This window comes from Haliotis asinina, chromosome 4, assembly GCF_037392515.1.
Source record: "Haliotis asinina isolate JCU_RB_2024 chromosome 4, JCU_Hal_asi_v2, whole genome shotgun sequence".
Classification (NCBI taxonomy): domain Eukaryota; kingdom Metazoa; phylum Mollusca; class Gastropoda; order Lepetellida; family Haliotidae; genus Haliotis; species Haliotis asinina.
In genome coordinates this window covers 23,997,088-24,018,327 of record NC_090283.1, presented here as the reverse complement: position 1 = coordinate 24,018,327, position 21,240 = coordinate 23,997,088, and the positions used below count along the sequence as shown (strand labels likewise).

General features: G+C 42.5%; 1 protein-coding gene across 1 annotated transcript; it reads left to right on the top strand.

The window, feature by feature from the left end:
• The first annotated feature begins 3,135 nt into the window (after positions 1–3,135).
• Positions 3,136–16,896, top strand: LOC137281405 (uncharacterized). The gene is made up of 6 exons (XM_067812609.1): positions 3,136–3,224; positions 8,279–8,441; positions 11,042–11,121; positions 12,247–12,297; positions 15,194–15,278; positions 16,096–16,896. The coding sequence occupies exons 1-5, from the start codon at positions 3,173–3,175 to the stop codon at positions 15,259–15,261; spliced, it is 414 nt and encodes a 137-aa protein (XP_067668710.1). The 5' UTR covers positions 3,136–3,172; the 3' UTR covers positions 15,262–15,278; positions 16,096–16,896.
• Positions 16,897–21,240: the final 4,344 nt, after the last annotated feature.

Genomic DNA, 21,240 nt, shown 5'->3' with positions numbered 1-21,240 from the left:
AAGAGGCGACTAACGGGATCGGGTGGTCAGGCTCGCTGATTTGGTTGACACATGTCCCGGTATCCCAATTTCATAGATTGATGCTCACGCTCGTAATGACGACACGATTATTTACGATCACAGCCATAGAGTTGGAATATTGCTGAGAGCGGTGTAAAACTAAACTCACTCACTAACTTCACTCATTGGTCGTAAACTGCAAACTAGCAATGACAACCGGAAGACGTGACCACTGACATTCTGTGACACCAGGTGTTAGTGATGTCCATAACCATGCATGTCAAACTAAGTATGTCACAACAGGTTTGAATTGTCCATTTTCAACATCAAAATAATTGTTTCAATAATGGCTTCAACTCTTTCCCAAATCCTGCTGTGCTTAGCGGACTCGACTGAGAACGAACATGATATGCAGGAACGTCTTCCTCTCGAACACGTGCAATGAATTGTCGTCTCGAGAAAAATGTGCCAAAAAACGTTTATTAAAGGGGAAACAACATGATACTGTCACTCTTTTTCACCTTGAAAATGGTCGCTCTTAACTGCGTAATTCAACACGCGACAAGCGCCAAATGGTGTGGAATTGTTGGGCTTTGGTTGGTTTAGGTCGAAGTTTTGTGCCTGCTTTCGTACAGAAAACAGTGCGACAATACGCCTCCTGACATTTTCAGTGTGTCTGGTCTGACATATATATTTATAACACAGTTCTTATCAGATATGAAACTGACGAGACGAGCTTTACTGTTTCAAGCAAAAGTGTTCCACTATGTATTTCCCCGGTTACCAAGGACCAATGAAAGCCATCGTAACATCTTATCTCGTCCAATCGCTGCCCATGAATAATCGACATCGGGCATTTGCTTATGAGAGTAAACATGATCCCGTCATCCGACATACCTCAGAAGCCAGGGACGCTATCTACGACGTGCTCAACCTCCACACCCAGTTTTACTGCATCCAGGTTCAAGCCAACGTGTTGCCTCCAGTATCACGCAACGGTGGACGTGATACCTCTTAACAGGACATGGCACCTAATGCCTCCGTCATTATTCATGCAGGATGGGCCCTTGACGGATCTTCAGTAACCCATGCTTGTCGTAAGAGGCGACTAATGGGATCGGATGGTCAGGCTAGCTGACTTGGTTGACATGTGTCATCGTATCGTAACCGCGGGGCTCGATGTTCACGATGCTGATCACTGGATTGTGGGGCCCACACCGCTGCCACATAACTGGAATATTGCTGAGTGCGGCTTAAAACTAAATTCATTCATTCACTTGTACAATGAGTTATGAAGAAAGTTATTTACAGGAATCAGGTTTATCATTTCGTGTGAGCAGTATTGACCTACGAGTGTCAAGTAGGTTATTGGTAAACGTCACATGAACTAGTCAAACCAGTAAATCCAGATTCTTGTAACTGTGGCCAGATGTGACCTCTGGTATGTAGGTGGACAGTTAGTCTGTCTCCCGGTCCCTGAACCTGAAACCCTAAATAAAGCAGGTGGAGACTTCTCTAGTGTCTGAATCTCCAATTTTATTTGGGTTCTTTTTCAATCTATGTTGGTTTAATTGTTTTTCTCAAAACGACATAGTTTTAAAAACTAAGCCTTTGTCAGGTGAACAAAGGTCACTATTTGCTGGGACAGCGGGGTAGCCTCGTGGTTAAAGCGCTCGCTCGTTACACCAAAGACCCGCGTTCGATTCCCCACATTGTTACATCGTGTGAAGCCTATTCCTGGTGATATTGCTGAAATATTGAAAGGTGGGTTATAGCCATACCGGCTAGTGAAACCCTGATAATCTGAAATCTTTGTGTATCCTGACCCCTATCACCTAACGTATACTTTTTTTTATCGTGTTTCATAACTCACTTTGGGTGGCATTTGTTCATCTCTCACATATGTGTTGATTGTTTCCTTACTCCGGGTCAGCTCATTAATTAAATAGGGGTGGACAGCATGGCTCAACCACTTAGTGTACTCATTGAGTCTTTTCAGAGTGAACCAGTAACCCGGAGAGCCCACCTTCCGAACGGTTTTATAGGGGAGTGTCCACATGCTGGAGGAAATCCGCCATTTTCCCTGATTTGTTAATACGGATGATTCACCAAGGGAGTATCTATATATTGTGGGGACATCACGCCCAGTCTATGATTCATTAATCGCAATGATCTCATTGGAGAATATTTATATATTGTAGGCACATCACGGCCTACCCGTGCTTCGTTCATCAACACAATATTTATTAGGACATGTCTATATATTGTTTGATGCACCAAACATGATTTTGTAATCGAAAAGATTTTTGGGAATATCTACTTTTGTAGGAACATCACGCCTATTCCATGATTTGTTAATCAGAAAGATAACTGGGTGGAACTTCTATATACTGTACAAGTATGGCTCCCTATCTTTGAATCATTAATTTTGGGAATATAACTATATAATGCCTACTCATTGCCTATCCATAATTTTTTAATTATCTATCAAAATATAAACCTATCAATGTATCCACCATCTGTCTCACTGCCTATCCAAGTACAATTTTACGCTTGTATCCATCCATCAGCTGTCTATCACTGTGTCGATCTATCTAAAGTGGATTGCTTTTGTGGATTGTAATAATCAGTCACCAATAGGCAGGTATTACTCATTGTATTTTGGTAACATACGGCCCCCTCTCTAAGAGTTGGGGTAGTGAGGTAGTTAGCCCCGTGGTAACGTTCGGGTTGGTGGAGTGTGTGAAGCCCATTTCGTGTGTTCCCCAGTATCTATGCGACATTTATCTATAATTCACGTTTCAGTGTTAACCTTTTCGGACACACCGATCGTTGCGACACACTGTTATCTCTGGAACACCAGCCGGTGTGGCGGCAAAAATGTGACTAGGAAAATCCTGCAAGATATGAAATAGAGAAATGTATTTAGCCATGGATTATATTCAACCAAAACAGACTTTATTGTTTTAGCTGTCTTCATGTATAAAGTGGATGGTGAACTAATGAAACATAAAATACGTGATACCGTTTATACACTGCAGACGTATTATCATGGTTACCTTTTGTCATAGAGGTCATTTCCCTGTTACACCGGTCAGTACATAAAGCTGTGCGGTTTCCCTCTGAGTTACTTATTGAGGAAACGCTCGGAAAGCAAGTCATTGAGGATAAAATGTCAGCCACGAAAGTACTTTGTGCGTCGTTAGTCTGTTTGGTACTATACAGTAAGTACAATCTTTGTTGTGTGTTTGTTTCTGTGAATGTTGATCTACATGTTTGGTACCATTCACAGTGGTCACGCAGATGAAATGAGATAAAACGTTTGGCAAAACATGTTAAGTTGACAACTACTTTCTACAAATATTTGACATATATGAAATTTTCAAAAAAAACATCTCAGAGAAAATGTTTTAATATCATAGGTTTGACAAACCTTAAACCTTAATCCGACACTGGACATATATGGAGCATTTAGCGTGAAAGAAATACCCGTGACTGGGGTCAATTCATTGTCTTTCAATAAAATGTGGTTTGTCTTATGCAGAGAGACTTTAAACTCATCAAACAACATAAATATCAATATAAATTCTTGGTGTGCCAGTTAATGCTATATTAATAATGTTCGGGTACAGCTCTTCGAAATAACAATGATTATATTCAGGATTCAATTTACAATAAGCGAAAATGACTCTTTATTTATCCCCGATATACCGATGGAAACACCTCTCCCAGTATGTTAATGGACATGAAGGAACATACATGTGTTAAACCTAGTGCCTAAATTGCGGGTGACAAACGCTGTAAACGAATTTTAAGGAGGTCTTCGGGAGTCACTAAAGGAGGTCATCAGGAGTCACTAAAGATCTTCAAGAGGAGACTGAAGGATGTCATCAGGAGTCACTAAAGATCTTCAAGAGGAGACTGAAGGAGGCCATCAGGAGTCACTAAAGATCTTCAAGAGGAGACTGAAGGATGTCATCAGGAGTCACTAACGATCTTCAAGAGGAGACTGATGGAGGCCATCAGGAGTCACTAAAGATCTTCAAGAGGAGACTGATGGAGGTCATCAGGAGTCACTAAAGATCTTCAAGAGGAGACTGAAGGAGGACATCAGGAGTCACTAAAGATCTTCAAGAGGAGACTGATGGAGGTCTTCACGAGTCACTAAAAGTCTAGCTCTTCGGGAGTAACCAGAGGAGGCATTCAGGAAGTAATTAAAGGAGAACTACGGATGTTCACGAACGGAGGACTTCAGGAAGTCACTAAAGGAGGTCTTCAGGCGTCACCAAAGGAGATCTTCAGGAGTCACGAACGAGCTTTAGGAGGTCACGGAATGGACTCTTCAGGAGTCATTAAAGCAGGACTTCAGGAGATCACTAAAGGAGGTCTTAAGGAGTCACTAAGGAAGCATTCAGGAGTCACTAAAACAGGACTAAAGGAGGACTAAGAGGGTCACTAAAGGAGGCCTTCAGGAAGTCATTAAAGGAGGACTTCAGGTGATCACTAAAGGAAATCTTCAGGAGGTTACTAAAGGAGATGTTCAGGAGGTAACTGAAGCAGGTCTTGAAGAGGACACTTGCTTACGGAACACTGCGTAGAACGTATAACATCAAATGAATCAGTTTTCAAACCATTCACGTATGACGGAGTCGCGAACACTGACTCATCACTGACTTTAATATAGTCCGTCCATATGATTTTTACAGCTATATTTCTATTTATACCAAACTGCATCTTTTCCTGAGGATAGTCAAAACTAGGTATTTATCAACTGCATTAAGAGTTGACACATGTCCAAAATTGCTTTATTACAGAGTAGCGCTTTCACCCGTCACCCCCAAGACCGGCGTTCGACTCCCAAATGGGTATAATGTGTGAAACCCATGAACCCATATCAGAGGTGATATTGCGTGAATATTGCGACATAAAGACAAGACATAACCGACGAAAATATACTGAGCAACAAAAGAAAGGCTCTTTGTGATTTTCTCAAAAAAAGAAGACATAAATGTGAACGTTAAGTTTTACGATATTTCATTTTTGTTTCGAAATTGTGTTTCTTTTGCTGTTCGTTATACTTTTAATGGGATGCCTCCGTCACCATTCTGTGATATCGAGTAACTGCGACGGTCGACATGACAACGAGTAGTGGTGTTGCTAACCTGGACACCGCACAGAGCAGCCGCGCTTATCAGGGCACTGGGAAATGCCAGCAGAGTGAGGAACGTGTACGTAGAGATTATCATATCACTTCTGTGTTTCGACGGAACAGGAACTTGTCATGATATTGATTGTTGCGAGAGGAACAATCTTTCAGTGTTGAGCAACAAATGCGTAAATAATCTACTGGTGGGAGTGAGTGAGTTGCCCTTGAGTTTTAGACAGGGTGTGCTGCTTACAAGGCAACCCTTGCGCTTGAAAACCACTCCGACTGTTTTCTCGGGTGAGATAGTAAACCCCCATTTGTCACACTATTTTCCCACCCCATCGAGAATATCCCGTAGTTGAGCCTTTATCTTGGATATCTCTCGATGTCTGACCCAGACAGCCCGTCATCCTGGACAATGTTTCTTCCTTATCCTCACCACGGGAGGCGGACACGACCGTCCCCCTGCGCCTCTCTTTGGGAGTGGACACGGTCATTCCCTTCCTCTCTATCTGGGGAGTAGACATGGCTACTGCCCCTGGTTCGCTATCATGTTTTCTTTGTACCTGAACGGTAACAGAGACGGTGTTCCCAGTTTTCCCGTCCATAGCTGCCTGGGGACAGTCTCAGTGAGCGGACTCACAGTGACCTGCCTTCTTGAGGATTAGTTGCTTCTGCTTGTTTGTTCTGAGCTCCTTCTAACTTCGCAGCTGACGACGACGTGTCTTTAGGCCTGGCCATCTTCACTTATATATTCTCCTGGGCCCACTTGCACAAAGCGATTTGAACGCTACGACTGTCTTAAGCCTATACTGGAGGATGGGAGTTACAATCGTTGTAGTGCTAAGATCGCTTTGTGCAAGTGGGCCCAGGTCAGTTTTTATGGCTGGATGTAATATGGTCTTGATTACCAACAGCTCTTGCTGGCCAGTCATTAATGTGCCTTTGTTTATCACAAAGGACTTATGTATACAGCGGCTGTTTACCACAACTGCCATATTCATGGGGTGGCCCATGTTGATGGACCATGGAGGAGTCACGGAACATAAACGTAACGGCAGTTGTTTAACATCGCTGGTAGTTAAACAGAGACTGGCGCATGTTGATGGACCATGGAGGAGTCACGGAACATAAACGTAACGGCATTTGTTTAACATCGTTGGTAGTTAAACAGAGACTGGCGCATGTTGACAAGCGAGGGTAGTCACGACGATGTTACAGGTGTGACGAGGGAGAGAGAGCATGGTGGGCGAGGTGGCTAGTGACCCAGCGAGCTTGTAGTCTCGTGACGGGATCAAGCCAGTCTGGGTCCGGGGGAAGAAACCTTGGTGTCTCCACTTTCAGTGTTGTCATGACCCCAAGTGTGTACTACACAACCCCGTACCCCGAAAATAATAACCTAGAAATGGAGTCAGCAAAGTGTAGTAAACTTGGGTAATGTTCTGTGAACATGCGTCCCAGTCCACCCAGCTGTGAATGGGTACCTCGTAAGGATAAGAAAGCCGCAATAATTCTATGTGCCTAGTGGCTGTAATAGTTGTATAGTCCTAAGGGAGTTGAGATTGATAATATGCTGTGCCGTTGAGACAGATGTCCAATGACTGAGCGGAAAATACCAGCGCCTTGCGAGTGTACTAAATGCCTGGATATCTGCGCTATATAAATATCCTAGCATATAAAATATTAGTTATTATTGTACATTTACAATCGCTATACCTCCTGTTCCCCTTTATTTGGTAATATAAAAGAATATCATACTGCTCTTTTCCTGAGGAATAAGATTCTGTTTGAAATTTCCTATGAATATTTACTGGATAACTTCTTCTGGATTTCGCATGCAGTAATGTGCGAGGCGTGCTTGTGAACCTGTGTTTGGATGTATCGTGACGGAATTGTTGAATGTCAGGGTAGCACAGGAATTTGTACCAGTGGACAAAGACGTCAAGCATATGTCAGATAACTGTCAGCCAAAGTATAATCAACAAGGACTGGAAACTTTATCAGAAGTTTGCATCTGTTGCCAAGCGACATGCAGGTAGTGGACAGCGTTCCGCCACATAGCGTCTAGACAGACTTCTCCTGCCTGGCATGCATTCTCACACAACACGACATATGATTGTGTCCAAGAGCGTCCGTCGTGGTCGTCGCTCTCGGGTGGTAGTTTAGGATGGTGGATAAGAAACAGGGAGGACATGAGTCGGTGTTAGAGATGAAGACAGCAGCAGCCATGTTTTATTACTGTTTGGTCGAAGGATGGTCAAAATGGTAAATACAGTGGTAAACATGTGACAGAACGCACATCGGGACTGAGTGGCCAATGATCCCGATGTGGAGACCCGCTCTGTCACTTACACACATTCAGAAGTCCGACGGCGATTCTTCATCGTCGACATAGTCGTAGGTGGGGCGACGGCCTTGGCCGACACCCAGACTAGACGCACAATCCGTCCGCTTCTGTCGATGATCTAGTCTCCATGGTTGGCCTTGTGGGTTGGTCTCGCTGGATGGTCTCTCGACTAGTTGGTCTCTCTGGATGGTCTCACTGGATGGTCTCTCGACTGACCATATCGGTCAGGTTTTTATACAGAGTCATTACGCCACATTGTGCAAGGTCACTGGCCCATGCACATGTACACACGTAAGATTAGGCGACTTAAGGAGGTGTTAATTGACATGTATTGATAGCGTTTGAGAATTAAGGGTCCTGCCCGGAGGGGGGTTTATGATAAGACGGGATACACCGAATGTTTGCTGAATACATTACACAGACAAAGGGGATAGAATTTCGGTGCACTTTGGACTTAAACTGAAACAAATAGATCGTTTGAATAAATGAAGTTTTAAGGAAACTTGTTGAAATGATTTAGTCTATGACAATTGTTTTGCGGGGTTTTTTTTTGCAATGGCTCCTTTTCAGCACAGAGATGATATTATTAATAAGTGAGTAAGTTGAGTTAACACCTAATGTCAAGGAGGGGGTCACTAGAAATGAGCTTCACACATTGTATCCATGAGGCGAATCGAACCCGGGTCTTCAGTGTGAACGCTTGAACAACTGGACTACTCCCCGCCTTTGGTCATATGTAGATGTAACATTGATTGATGGCGTCAAAGGTATTTTGTTTGTTTCAGTTGGTGCCGTTGATGCAGGATGTGGAACTTTATCGAAGATTAAGCTCGGAACGTGCGTGGCGACATTTTCTACCGCCAATTTACTTAACCTTAGCAAACGTCAGAAACTTCTCGATGGTGGCAACTATAGCTGTCCCACAGACATTTTCAAGGATAGCTGCACGTAAGTTGATGGATTGAATAGTGTGTTGGGATAGCCTAGCGGAGATAGTGACCCTCCTTAACAGGGATGGGCTGAGGTGGGGGACAAGGCGCATTTAGCCTACCGGCAAAGTTGCGTACCATGACCACGCCAGAAATATTTGATTCCTGGTTCGAATGTGCTGGGAACATGCTTGTTCGCCTCAAACGTGCCACCAACAAGGCAGATGTCTAGTACCTGCAGGACTTCAGCCTTGCCCCTGATATTAAGCGGAGACGCAATGTTCCTGATATACTGTTGTAAGATAAGTTTAAATCCAATCTGACCTATCGTTATATTACACGAAATGTGAGTGACTATGGTTTTACGCCGCTTTCAGCAATATATCAGCAATATCACACAATCGGACACCAGGAATGAGTTTCACAGACCCTGAACCAAATTTTCCCCTACTGCAAAGCACTCTCTGCAATGCTAAAGCCTTAAATGAATTAAGTCTAGATTTCGTCAGGTTCGTATGATCTGAAATGCATGTTGTTGTTATTGGTTGTGTTTGTTCTACATGGTGATAACCCCGGCACGTGTAGCCCCAATGCTGATGTTCTTAGTCTCTGGTCTCCCTTGGGCCCTTTTTCAATGTATATGGGTTAGTTTGTTACCATCAAAATTAGACTAAGCGTGAGTCTAATTGTATCCATGTTGGGAATCAAACCCGGATCTTCAGTGTGACGAGCGACCGCTTTAACCATTAGGGTACCCCGCTAGCTGTGTGTAAATTCTGGGGGAGGGCGATCCTAAGTTGGATGACTTGTGCCCAATCCATTTCACTTTTCAACAGCCAACAAAATGTCTGTGTTTGCTCAACGGGAGTTTGGTTTAGACCCTTCAGACCTTATCAAAGTCGGTCCATATCTGAAAGAAATTGCAAAATAATCACTCACGCTTTTCACGAAAGGTCACAAAGGTCACAAAGCATGATCTTGATGCTAGGTTTTCGGACCACTAGGCCGTCAAGCGATGCCATGTTACTGGCAAAACTGAAGATGTGTAAAGAACTGAATACACATATAAACAACAGTGTATCATTAAATTTACGAAGGGTTACACCTTCGTGTAAATTAACTGTTCTGAACAGCAAAAGAATGGAATTCACAGACTCTGACTGTCTGACAGCTTTCAAGTCCAAGATAAAGACTTGTCGTTTCTCCTACATAACTGACTCTCTGCCTCCCTCCCCCCACCCCCCTCCTGCGCTTTGAGCATGCATTAGTGTGCAGATAGCCAGTCTCACAGCCCCTGGTCCACATTATGTTCATGTCTTCCAAACCCTCTCTGCAGTACTAAATTAAGCAAGTCTAGATTTCCTCAGGTTCTGAATCTCTGTGGCTCTGGCCCTGGGGCTCCTTTTCAATTTATATGGGTTAGTTTGTTACTTTCAAATTTTTATGTATATTCAGACTAAGTAACAGTCTAGTGTGTAGATTATAGCGCATATCAAATAACCATTATTATTTATTTATTATTTTAAAGTAACACAAGTCTGCAATTTTTCTTTAAAGATATAAACATGAACGTTTGCTTTTATGAGATTTCATTTTTCGAAAACTGCGTTTCTTTTGCTATTTAGTATAGTTCTTTTCCAGGTATATACGACGCCCTTGTACTTTCACAACAAGTTCATTTAGAATCATTTAAAAATTAATTTCTAACTGATTAATTGGCGCAAAAAATGCATGGTCACCGAGAATGCGGAAACGACTTCAAATATAGACCCGTGAAGATCCAGTACATGTCGTAAGGGGGCGGTGGGTGGTAGCCTAGTGGTTAAAGCGTTCGTTCGTCACGTGGAGACCCAGGTTCGACTCCCCACATGGATACAATATGTGATGCCCATTTCTGGTGCGTGGCCCGCCGTGATAGTGCTGGAATATTGCTAAATGCAGCGTCAAATCCAGATCACACTGTTTATGTACTGTCTGCATTTCAGGTAATGAATGAAACTGTTAATGATGTTTGTATCTTTTGATGCATACCCGTGTAATGGTTTAGCTCTGTAAACCATAAGATGGTCAGGACAGCTAATGGGATGCAGTAATCAGGCTCGTGTAGGTCGATGAGCATGTTGTTGATAACTGGATTGACTGGTGCAGACGCGATTATTTGCATACCGCCGCCATATAGCCACTATACTTTGAGTGCGTGCGGCGTAAAACGTAATTCATTTACTCCTTGAAAATACGCGATGGGTCACCATTGTATAGCTCTCCTAACAGTACAATGAAAGTGTCACTTTAGACTCTTAATCAACGGGTCCAGTGAAGATCCCGGTTAGAATTGGTTTTCATCAATCCATGCACGTCATACGAGGCGACCGACAGGATTAGATGGTCAGACATGCTAATGTGGTTTACATTATCACGGTAGATTGTCTGGTGACTGTCTGGTGCAGACGCTGTTTTATACATCCCGCTCCAATACAGCTGGGATATTGCTGGGTGCGGTGTTAAACAATAAAACATCACTTGCGTTATAACACTTTACTGTTTCATTTGATATGTATCACTGAACATTTTATGACGTAATCATTGAGAAGTATTAGGGAAATGTCCTGTCTTCTCTAGATCCTTCCAAGCCATGAAGGGGTGTGTCGAACTGGATGGGTTTCCTTCAGGGTGTGAAGCTGAATATGACAAAAAACTCAGTAAGTCTTATGAGTAACGCCTCGTTGTATCTTCCCTTACTCCGTCCCCATGCAGTCCCTCAACTGTGTCCTCCCATTTCGTCTCCTTACTTTGTCTCCTCATCCTGTCCCCGTACCCCGTACCCTCTCTCTGTCCTCATACCCTGTCCTCTCTCTATCTGCCCTCGTACCCCGTCCCATCTCTCTGTCCTCGTACCCCGTCCCCTCTATCTGTTCCCATACCCCGATCCTCTCTTTGTCCCTCTTCCCTGCCCCCTCTCTCTCTGTGTCCCCGTACCCCGTACCCCCACTTTGTCCTCTTTCCCCATCCCCCACTCTGTCCCTATACCACGTCCCTTCCTAGTGTCATACCCTGCCCCCTCTCCCCCCCCTCCCCCTCTCTGCACCCTCTCTCTGTCCCCGTACCCCAACCCTTCACTCTGTTCCCGTAACCCCCCCCCACACACACACCTCTCTGTCCCTACCCTACCCTACCCTTTCTCTCTCTGTCTCCTACCCCACCCACTCTCTCTGTCCCCTTACCCTCCCCTCTCTCTCTGTCTCCGTACCCTGTCCTCTCTCTGTGCCCATAGCTGCACCCTCTCTCTGTCCCCATACCTCGCCCCTCTCTCTGTGCCCATAGCTGCACCCTCTCTCTGTCCCCGTACCCTGCACCCACTCACAGTCCCCGTACTCTGCCCCCTTTCTGCCCCGTGCCCTGCACCCTCACTCTGTTTCCGTAACCCACCCGATCTCTCTGTCCCCATACCATGCCCCTCTCTCTGTCCCCTCCATGTTCTCTCTCTCTGTCCCCGTGGCCTGCTCCCTCTTTCTGCCCCCGTACCCTGTCACCTCCGCCCATCTGTTCCTTACATTAACCTGCTCATTCCGTCCACACACCCTGTCCCTTATCTTCAGCAGATAACTATATTCAGATTTTTCACTTAAAATTATAAATCGACATAAATATATAAATGCAACAGCATTCTGACCTGCCCTGACCCCTTTTTCCTCCTCTGTCACCCGTGGAAGATTTTTATTATTTCATAACGCCACGTTTTCATGAGTTTCCAATATTCTAAATTTGTCGATAAATTTAACGTCGGTATGTGAGAGTTTTGAATGGTTTCTATTTTGTAATTGCAGGTGAACAAAAGATTGCATGCACACACACGGAGCTGTTAAACTTATGTGGAGGTATGTACATATGGAGAGAGTGAGTGAGTGAGTGAGTGAGTGAGTGAGTGAGTGAGTGAGGAAGTGAGAAAAGCCATAAGTGATACGTTATCACTTTACTCGAAACGACGGTTATGACTGGGACAGAACCTGGATTCAAACCCAGTATCACAGGATTATAGCATATACAAAAGACCTCGCCATTCGTTTTGTGTCGTACTCAGGATTATTCCTGATGTGTTTCATTTTGTCATCAAGTTCAGAAACATCGTTATTAACACTTCCGTTGGTATGATTCATTTTGTCGTCAAGTTCAGAAACATCATCATTTACCCTTCTGTTGATATGATTCATTTTGTCATCAATTTCAGAAACATCATCATTCACCCTTCTGTTGATATGATTCATTTTGTCATCAACTTTAGAAACACCATTATTTGCACTTCTGTTGGTATGATTCATTTTGTCTTCAACTTCAGAAACATCATCATTTACCCTTTTGGTGGTATGATTCATTTTGTCTTCAACTTCAGAAACATCATCATTTACCCTTTTGGTGGTATGATTCATTTTGTCATCACGTTCACAAGCATCATTATTTACACTTCTGTTGACATGTTTCATTTTGTTATCAATTTCAGAAACATCGCCATTCACACTTCTGTTGATATGATTCATTTTGTCATCAATTTCAGCAACATCGTCATTTACTCTTCTGTTGATATGTTTCAGTTTGTCATCAAGTTCAGAAACCTCGTCATTTAGACTTCTGTTGATATGTTTCATTTTGTCATCAATTTTCGAAACATCATCATTTACACTTCTGTTTGTATGATTCATTTCGTCATCAACTTTAGAACCATCAATATTTGCACTTCTGTTGATGTTTGTCATTTTGTCATCAAGTTCAGAAACGTCATCATTTAGACTTCTGCTGATCTGTTTCATTTTGTCATCATCATAAGTTTCAACAGCATCAATATTTATAATTTTATCAACCTCACCAATTTTATCATAAATGATATCAACACCGTCCAGACATACCACATTAGTTTGGTCTGCAATATTGACATCACTGTTTCTAAGATAGACATGAGGGCCATTGCAAATATGAGACGTTGATGTATTGTTTGTATTTTTGCATATGTAACAATATTGACCAGGTATTGATTATATTTAGTGTAAGTATGTCTTTACTGAAAACTGGGGTATTTGCAAATTACTGTTGGAAGTTTGGAGTGAGTGAGTGCCATATTGTTCTTGTAGAGAACACACAGAGGGAGTTAAGTGTAAGTTATGTTGTACTGACAGACTCATGCTTCTGTCCACCGACGTCTTTCTACGTGAGGCTCTGTAAGGGGTAACTTGGTCCATGGGGAACTCCCAAGGAGAGGGGGACTGAAAGGCATTTCAACATGCAGCTTGTCTACCACAATCACAGCCTTCTTCAAGTTTTTCCTAGCCTCCCCCACCACACGCATCAACACATTCTTTCTATGGTCACTGATCTCTCTGAAATATTCCACAATACGGAATGGTTTTCCTTTCAACATTTTTCCACATTTCTTAACACTGTCTTTCTCTTTTGTGATAAGAAATTTTTCAATGAAGGAACGAGGCTGTGATAGACTTCCGTTGATAACGTGTACTGCGTTTAGGTCCTATTTTGAGAACACGTTTAAATTGAATCTTGTCACGTCTTCATGAGTTGGTTCATAGAGTTTATCAATGACTTATGAGATAATGAAAAAATTGTTTTACTTTTTAAAGAAGGTGTTTATTTTACATAGACAAAATCTACTTTTGTTTATTTTACAGACAAAACCTGCTTTTATATACTTCAAAAAGGAAAACATTTTTGATACGGCTAATTCCATATTGTTGCTTTTATCATATCTGTCACTTATATATAATAGTCTCTCCTAATCCTTAACGGGTGGTTCATTTTATCCATATTATATGTATATATCTGCACTTTTATATGTGAAACATAAATAATATGTTTGTATGTGTGTCTGTCTGTCTGTCTGTCTGTCTGTGTGTCTGTCTGTCTGTATGCATGTGTGTTTTTCGACTCCCACCTGTTTCCAGTTTTAGTTCATCGTGACTGTCGATGAGAAAGCAAGTTAGCAATGTTTGTCCTAATGTCATTCCAACGTGACTCATGTGATATTTGTTTCTCACTCCGACGTTATAACATGACACTCTGGTAGGAAGGTAACGCATCACCTTATCTGATTTTGTTTGTGACTCTGTTTCATTGCGAATTCTCTTTTACTTTTTGTACCTTATAACAGGACAATCTAAAAGGAAGGTGTCCCATAACTTTACCTGATTTTACGTGCGCCTCTGTTTCTCTTTGCGTTTGTGACGTGAACAACATGACAATCTAAAAGAAATGCATCGTATTAACTTAACAGATATTGTACCTGAAAACATTGCAGTTTTAAAGAAAGGTGCCGCCTGCAGCTGCCTGACTTTACTTGTGCTTCTATTCAATTTCTTTTAGAGTCATTTAGAAGTTGGATCGATAAGAAAGCACGACAATACATGGGTGAAATTGCTTAATAACGATGATACAACCTACACCGAAATGTCGCCCTCACTGTAGCAAAGAAGTTGTTCATCCATATATTGTAAACTATAAATTGACACGTGCTGTAAAAGCCGATGAACGATATCTGATATCTAATGAACCTAAAGACCTGTGAAGGTCCCGGGTAGAATAGGCCTTCAGCAACCCATGCTTGTCATAAGAGGCAACTATGCTTGTCGTAAGAGGCGACTAACGTGATCGGGTGGTCAGGCTCGCTTTCTTGGTTGACACATGTAGAATATTGCTAATTGCTGAGTGTTGAGTGCGGAGCAAGATTAAACTCACTACTGAACCTAAATATTCACTTCTGTGATTGTTCAGGTGCCCCTGCACTGGTGACCAGCTTCACTGTACTCATCACCTGTCTCATCGCCATCTTTAACATGTAACATTTGAAGACAATCAGGTACGTTTTTACCGCTAAATAATATTTGTGGCAAAAAGGATGGAAATACTATCTATGAATTGCAAGGTGTCACGTGGAAATGACTACCGCAGGGTGTCACGTGGAAATGACATCATTGCAAGGTGTCACGTGGAAATGATCATGTTGCAGGGCACCACGTGGAAATGATAATATTATGGGGTGTCACGTAGAAATGCCAATATTGCAGGATGTGACGTGGAAATGATAATATTGCAGGGTGAAAGGAGGACATAACAATATTGCAGGGTGTCACGTGGAAATGGTGATATTGCAGGGTGTCAAGTGGAAGTAAAAGCTTGTGTTTGTTTTATATGTTGGATGAACTAAATTTTCAAAGAGATTTTTCAGTCTGTGATAACTGAAAGTGTGAATGTTTAATTGTTATATCGCAATTATCCGCATGGTAAGTTTACAGCTATCGGAATAGTTCTTAAATAAGTAAAAAAAAAACATTGAATGATTACCTTAACTGGACCGTAAGAATCTTCACTCAGATTTCCGACTTCCGACTTTTGAAGCTGGAAAACCGTACTCCCAAATAACCTCTTTTCTTGTTTTTCTTGTTTTCCTTACATACATTTTTGCTAACTGACCTTTCACAGTTACAAATGGGGCCGTTCAATTATTTCTTCGGACAACTCTGAATGCATAAAATGGAACAGAATAACTGAATTTATGAAACAAATTTAAAAAATAATATTCGTCGTGTCTTTGGTCTGTCTGCAGAGATACAGCAGTTGATACGAGTCCTTAATAAGAATATCCAATAATCCTCTCGTGTATCTTTCCCTTGCAGATAGATGTTCACGGGAAGTTCAGAATCGACGGGAATATTGTGAGCGCGACTTACTTGGGCTTCAGAGGGCGAGGCCAGCTACATCACACTGAACATCGCATGTCTCTCCAATTATGAGACACCAATCAACTTACTATGCAGCAGCATTCTCATTATTTTTTTTTTAAAAAAAAACACCATCTTCGTTTTGGAAACCAACATATCTTTTATTGTACGGACTTGAGAGAAGAATAAATCTAATGAATTCCGTGGACAATGGCTGTATGATGACTGTTGTTAGACTACGGGAGAGTTATTGGTATAAGATGCCGCATGATATATACTGAACAGCAAAAGAAACGCAAATTTCGAAAATATAATATCTCATAGAAGCAAGTGTTCATGTTTATGTCTTCTGTTTTGAAACCTGACAAAAAAACAGAGTTGCGATTTTTTTGGTGTTATAAAAAATTTTGCCCTAATGACCTTTCTCATCATTGTTATGAAAGGGTTGCACCATTGGTTGCGGAAACACCGCATGCTATATTATAAGTTGCATGATTCACTCGAGGGTAATTCGGTCTGGTGTACGCATCTTTATGAACAGTATCACCCGATACGGCGTTTATGACGTATTTATCTGACCGCCATGATAAAATAATTGTACATGTTAACAAATTGGCGTGTGCCTCCCGAATGGATTTTAAAAATCAGTGAAACATATTCTGACAAGCTTCAAATTTATGAAGATTGATAATTAAGTTCAGTGTGCAAACGACTCAATATATAAAATAGTTTAAATAAAACAGTGAAAGACGGTAACTTTTGTGTAAGACGTTATGTAATATACAAATCTCTGCCCTACTGGTTTAGAGCTTCATTATTGATTTAAAAGGATTGTGCCATTGGTTGAAGACGTATCATTGTGTTTAGATGCCGCATGGTTTACGTAACAGATTTTGCGAATTTATGCATTATAACAACTTAAGTTGATTGGTTGTCCAAGTAAAGCGACGGTGTGAAAGATTGTTATTAATATCAATCACGGGTTATCTGGTTCTCACTGGCATCAAAAACCGACTTCACCCAGCTAGAATGTTTCTGGTAGTGACGCAAATCAACGAATCATGTAGAAACAGGACGTGTAGTGGAGGAATGAATAATGTTATATTTCATTTGCTGAGGTGTACACCTAACTAAGGTCAGCAAGACGACCTAACGTAATCGCTTCACTTAATTGTACACGTTAGGCTGCATAAAAATATAAATGTTTCTCGGGCACATTTTTTTCTTAAGAGATGACGGCGGTAGGACTTTATTTTTGAATTTTGAGGAGGAACAGACATTTTATTTTTTCCCTCAGAAATACATCTTGTTTGGCACGTGTTAATGAGTTGTAGACTCAGCCACACTCGTTCTTACAGACACTCATTCTCATAGTGGACAAATGGATGATCGAAGCGCGGCCAAGTTAAAATTATTTTTTTAAACGGCAATAAAAAGTTGTTACACACAAATACATATGACGCGCCGATGCTCGAGAAACATTTCACTTTTTTAAATTTGGCCTTAGAAATGGAAAATTAATTAAGTGATGTGGGTGTGCCATGTCTGGTTGATTACTCAGGATTAGGTGAAGTCGGCATAGGAGAGTCCATATACTGTGATCAGACACGCTCAGAGTGAGACAGTGAGTTTTCTTTACGCCGCACTCAGCAATATGCCAGCTTTATGACAGCGGTCTGTAAAAAGTCGAGTCTGGACCAGACAATCCGATGATCAACATCATGCACATTGATCTGCGCAAATGGGAACCGATGACGTGTGTCAACAAAGTCAGCTAGCCTGACCACCCGATCCCACTGGTCGCCTCATACGATAAGCATAGTCGCCTTTTATGACAAGCATGGGTTGCTGTGTTTTGGAAGGTCTGTTAAATGGGAAGATACCTCGTGGACCCATGAAAATCCGGGTTACAATTGGTCTTCAGCAACCAAGCCTGTCGTACGAGACGACAAACAGGATCGGACGGTCAGGTTCGCTGACATGTTTGCCCGAATCACAGCTGTGTAGATCGATGCTGTTGATCACTGGATTACCTGGTCCAGACTCGATTATTTACAGATTTACTATCTTATAGGTCATACAGTTGGTTTTCTCTGAAAGGACCATCTGCGTGGCCTAATGGATACAGTACAGTGTGTGTTTGGAAATTCGGTGGTTCGATTCCGAGCGTGTCGTGCCAGAGCGACAAAAGACACTGGTGATACAAAAGACAGTACTTGTTATCCTGCCTGGTGTCCGGTATCTGTACTGTAACATGGTGGTAAAACTGGATTCGAACCTTCCAGCCTGTCCTCATTGGTGGGAATCTAGGGGAAGTTTCAGCTTCATTCGTCCAATGATTTCAGGATTCATCATACTCGGAAAGAGTGAGTGAGTGAGTTTAATTTTACGAAACACTGAACAATATACCAGTTATATGGCTGCAGTCTGTAAATAATCGAATCTGGACAAGACAATCCAGTGATCAACAGCATGAGCATCGTTCTGCGCAATGGGGAACCGATGCCATGTGTCAACAAAGTCAACGAGAATGACTATCCAATCCCGTTAGTCGCCTCTTACGACAAGCGGAGATACCTAATATGGCAAGCATGAGTTGCTGAAGGCCTATTCTACCCTGGACCTTCACGGGTCATACTGTGAGACAACTCTTGGTATGCTGAAAGTGCAAACGTCAGGTCGAGGTTAGTTGTTAACATGTCGCAAGTAATGTGACATAGATATTGCAACCCACCATATACACCAATTTGAAAGAGAGCCCATTTTCTGGTGTTCCCCGCCGTGATATTTCTGGAATACATGTATTGCTAAAAGCGACATGGAACCATCCCCACTCAAAATTACTACGGTGGGGTAGTGGGTCGTGTATGACGACACTGTTAGCAAGCTTCTGGTAACAGCAGTGGACATAATAATGGGCTTCACAGTGTAGTGTTATGTTGTGAATCGAACCCAGGAATACCCGCTTTGGTAAATAACCTTACCCACGGGCTGTATAAACCTAGAAACACGCGGCCCGGTTCGTAAAGCGTTCCTAGCACTAGGACTTTCGTAAGTCTATGTTAATGTATTGGCGTTACGATCACCTTTGCACAACGACTGTCGCAAGTCTATCTTAAAGTATTTGCGCTACGGCTGTCGTAAGTTTATGTTAAAGTATGGGAGTTACGATCACGCTAGCGCTACGATTGCTTTGTGAAACGAGGATCTGACCTGATGTTGATGTTAAGGTGTCTGCTCGTCACGCTGAAGATCCGGGTTCGATTCCTCACATGGGTGCAGTGTGCAAAGCCCTTTCCCGGCGTTCCCCGCCGTGGTATTGTTGGAATATTCCTGAAAGCGACCTAAAGCCATACTCACTCTTTCACTCAACCACTGTGGTTGCACGTGTTGGTTGTTCCCCTGAAACAAAATCCCAAGTACCAACACTGGAACACCCATATCGATTCTCGATTTCTTCAGGGCTCCATGTTGGCAAAACCACAGTAGATTCGTCCGTATGCTAGAGGGGGAGAGTTCACATATCTACCATGTAATATTTGGAACGTTTTTGCAGAGATCTTGGTTTGATTTCATTTTGTCAACATACTTCGGGGACACCAGGCGTGGACTTTAAATACTGTATCCATGTGGGGATCGAACCCGGTGACCGCTTTACATTGAGTGAAGCCCAATTCTGGTGTTCCCACCGTGACATTGTCGGAATATTGCTGAAGCGGTGTAAAGCTCTCTCAAACCCGTGAAGACCCAGGTTAAAACTGACCTTCAGCAACCCATGCTTATGAGACGGGACCTGGTGGTCAGGTTCGCTGGCATGATTGATTGCTTGTGTATAACCGGCAAGTGCACCGGCCGAGCGTCTACGGTTTTGAGTCATTCTGGAAACTGTCGGAAATCAGCGCACATAGTTTGTGACAGTCTACTATCAGCAGATAGTGGAGGAAATATCACTGAGTGAGTTGGTGAGTGAGTTCAGTTTTAAGCCGCACTCAGCAATATTTCAGCTATATGGCGGCGGTCTGTAAATAATCGAGTCTGGACCAGACAATCCATTGATAAAAACATGATCATTGATCTGCGCATTTGGGAACAGAAGTTCAAAGACAACGGTCACACTTACTCTGGACCTATTGATAGAACCGTGAAGAACCTGCTGAGAATTGATCTTCAGCATGCTTGTAAAGGGGCGATTAATAGGATCGGCGACTACGTTGATTATAGCAAGCCAATTACTTCGTGCAAGTCCGATACATTGGAAAACTGTTGAGGCCTTGCCCAATCGTTTTAGGAACAATTATACGTAAGCCCGGGGTTTTTATAACGGTAGCTACAGCTAGTTTGTTCAGTTTGACCTCATCCAGTGAACGCTAATGCATTGCGTGACCGTGCCGCAATTAGTTGGATTTATTATCGTGGAGGGGTGAGCCACTGTCAGGTGATTGTCAATATATCCGAACAGCCAAGACAAGATCGCTGTTTGACATTCAAGTATCTAGCAATCGTCAGCAACGTCCTAACTGTCTTTGAACAATTAGCTACAGATGGTTTAGTGTTTCCTATTCGGACTTTTAGGCAGCGAACTCACCTATTTAATGAAGTTAACTCGACCAGCCGTTTGTGCCATTTGACCTCCCGGGTCATGCACAGGGGCTTGTATTGCTGAAAATAAAACATCCCAGGATGTTTTATTTTCAGCAATACAACTTCAGTGTAGGCTTGTTGAACCCAGGATGTTTTATTTTCAGCAATACAAGCCCTTGTGGAGTCACGCATATGTAGAGTAGTTCAGGTCAAGCTGAACAACCTGTATGCCTTTGAGTGTCATCGTATCCGAGCTGCGCAAGCGTTAATGCTGTTGATCACTCGATGGTCTTGTCCTGACGAGATTATTTACTGATAATTTCATCTATGGCTGGAATACGTGCGGTGAATTTCGGAGTTGAACAATAATGAATGATTGACGTGGTCGTGTCTGGCAACGTTAAATGAGGGAGAAGCTAATTCAAGCCTTGAGCTGAGGACAGATTTGTCATTCCATCGGTTGCGGTGTGCAGACTGAGTGGATCCCTCTGTATGTTGTGGATATGGTGGTGTGCGGGC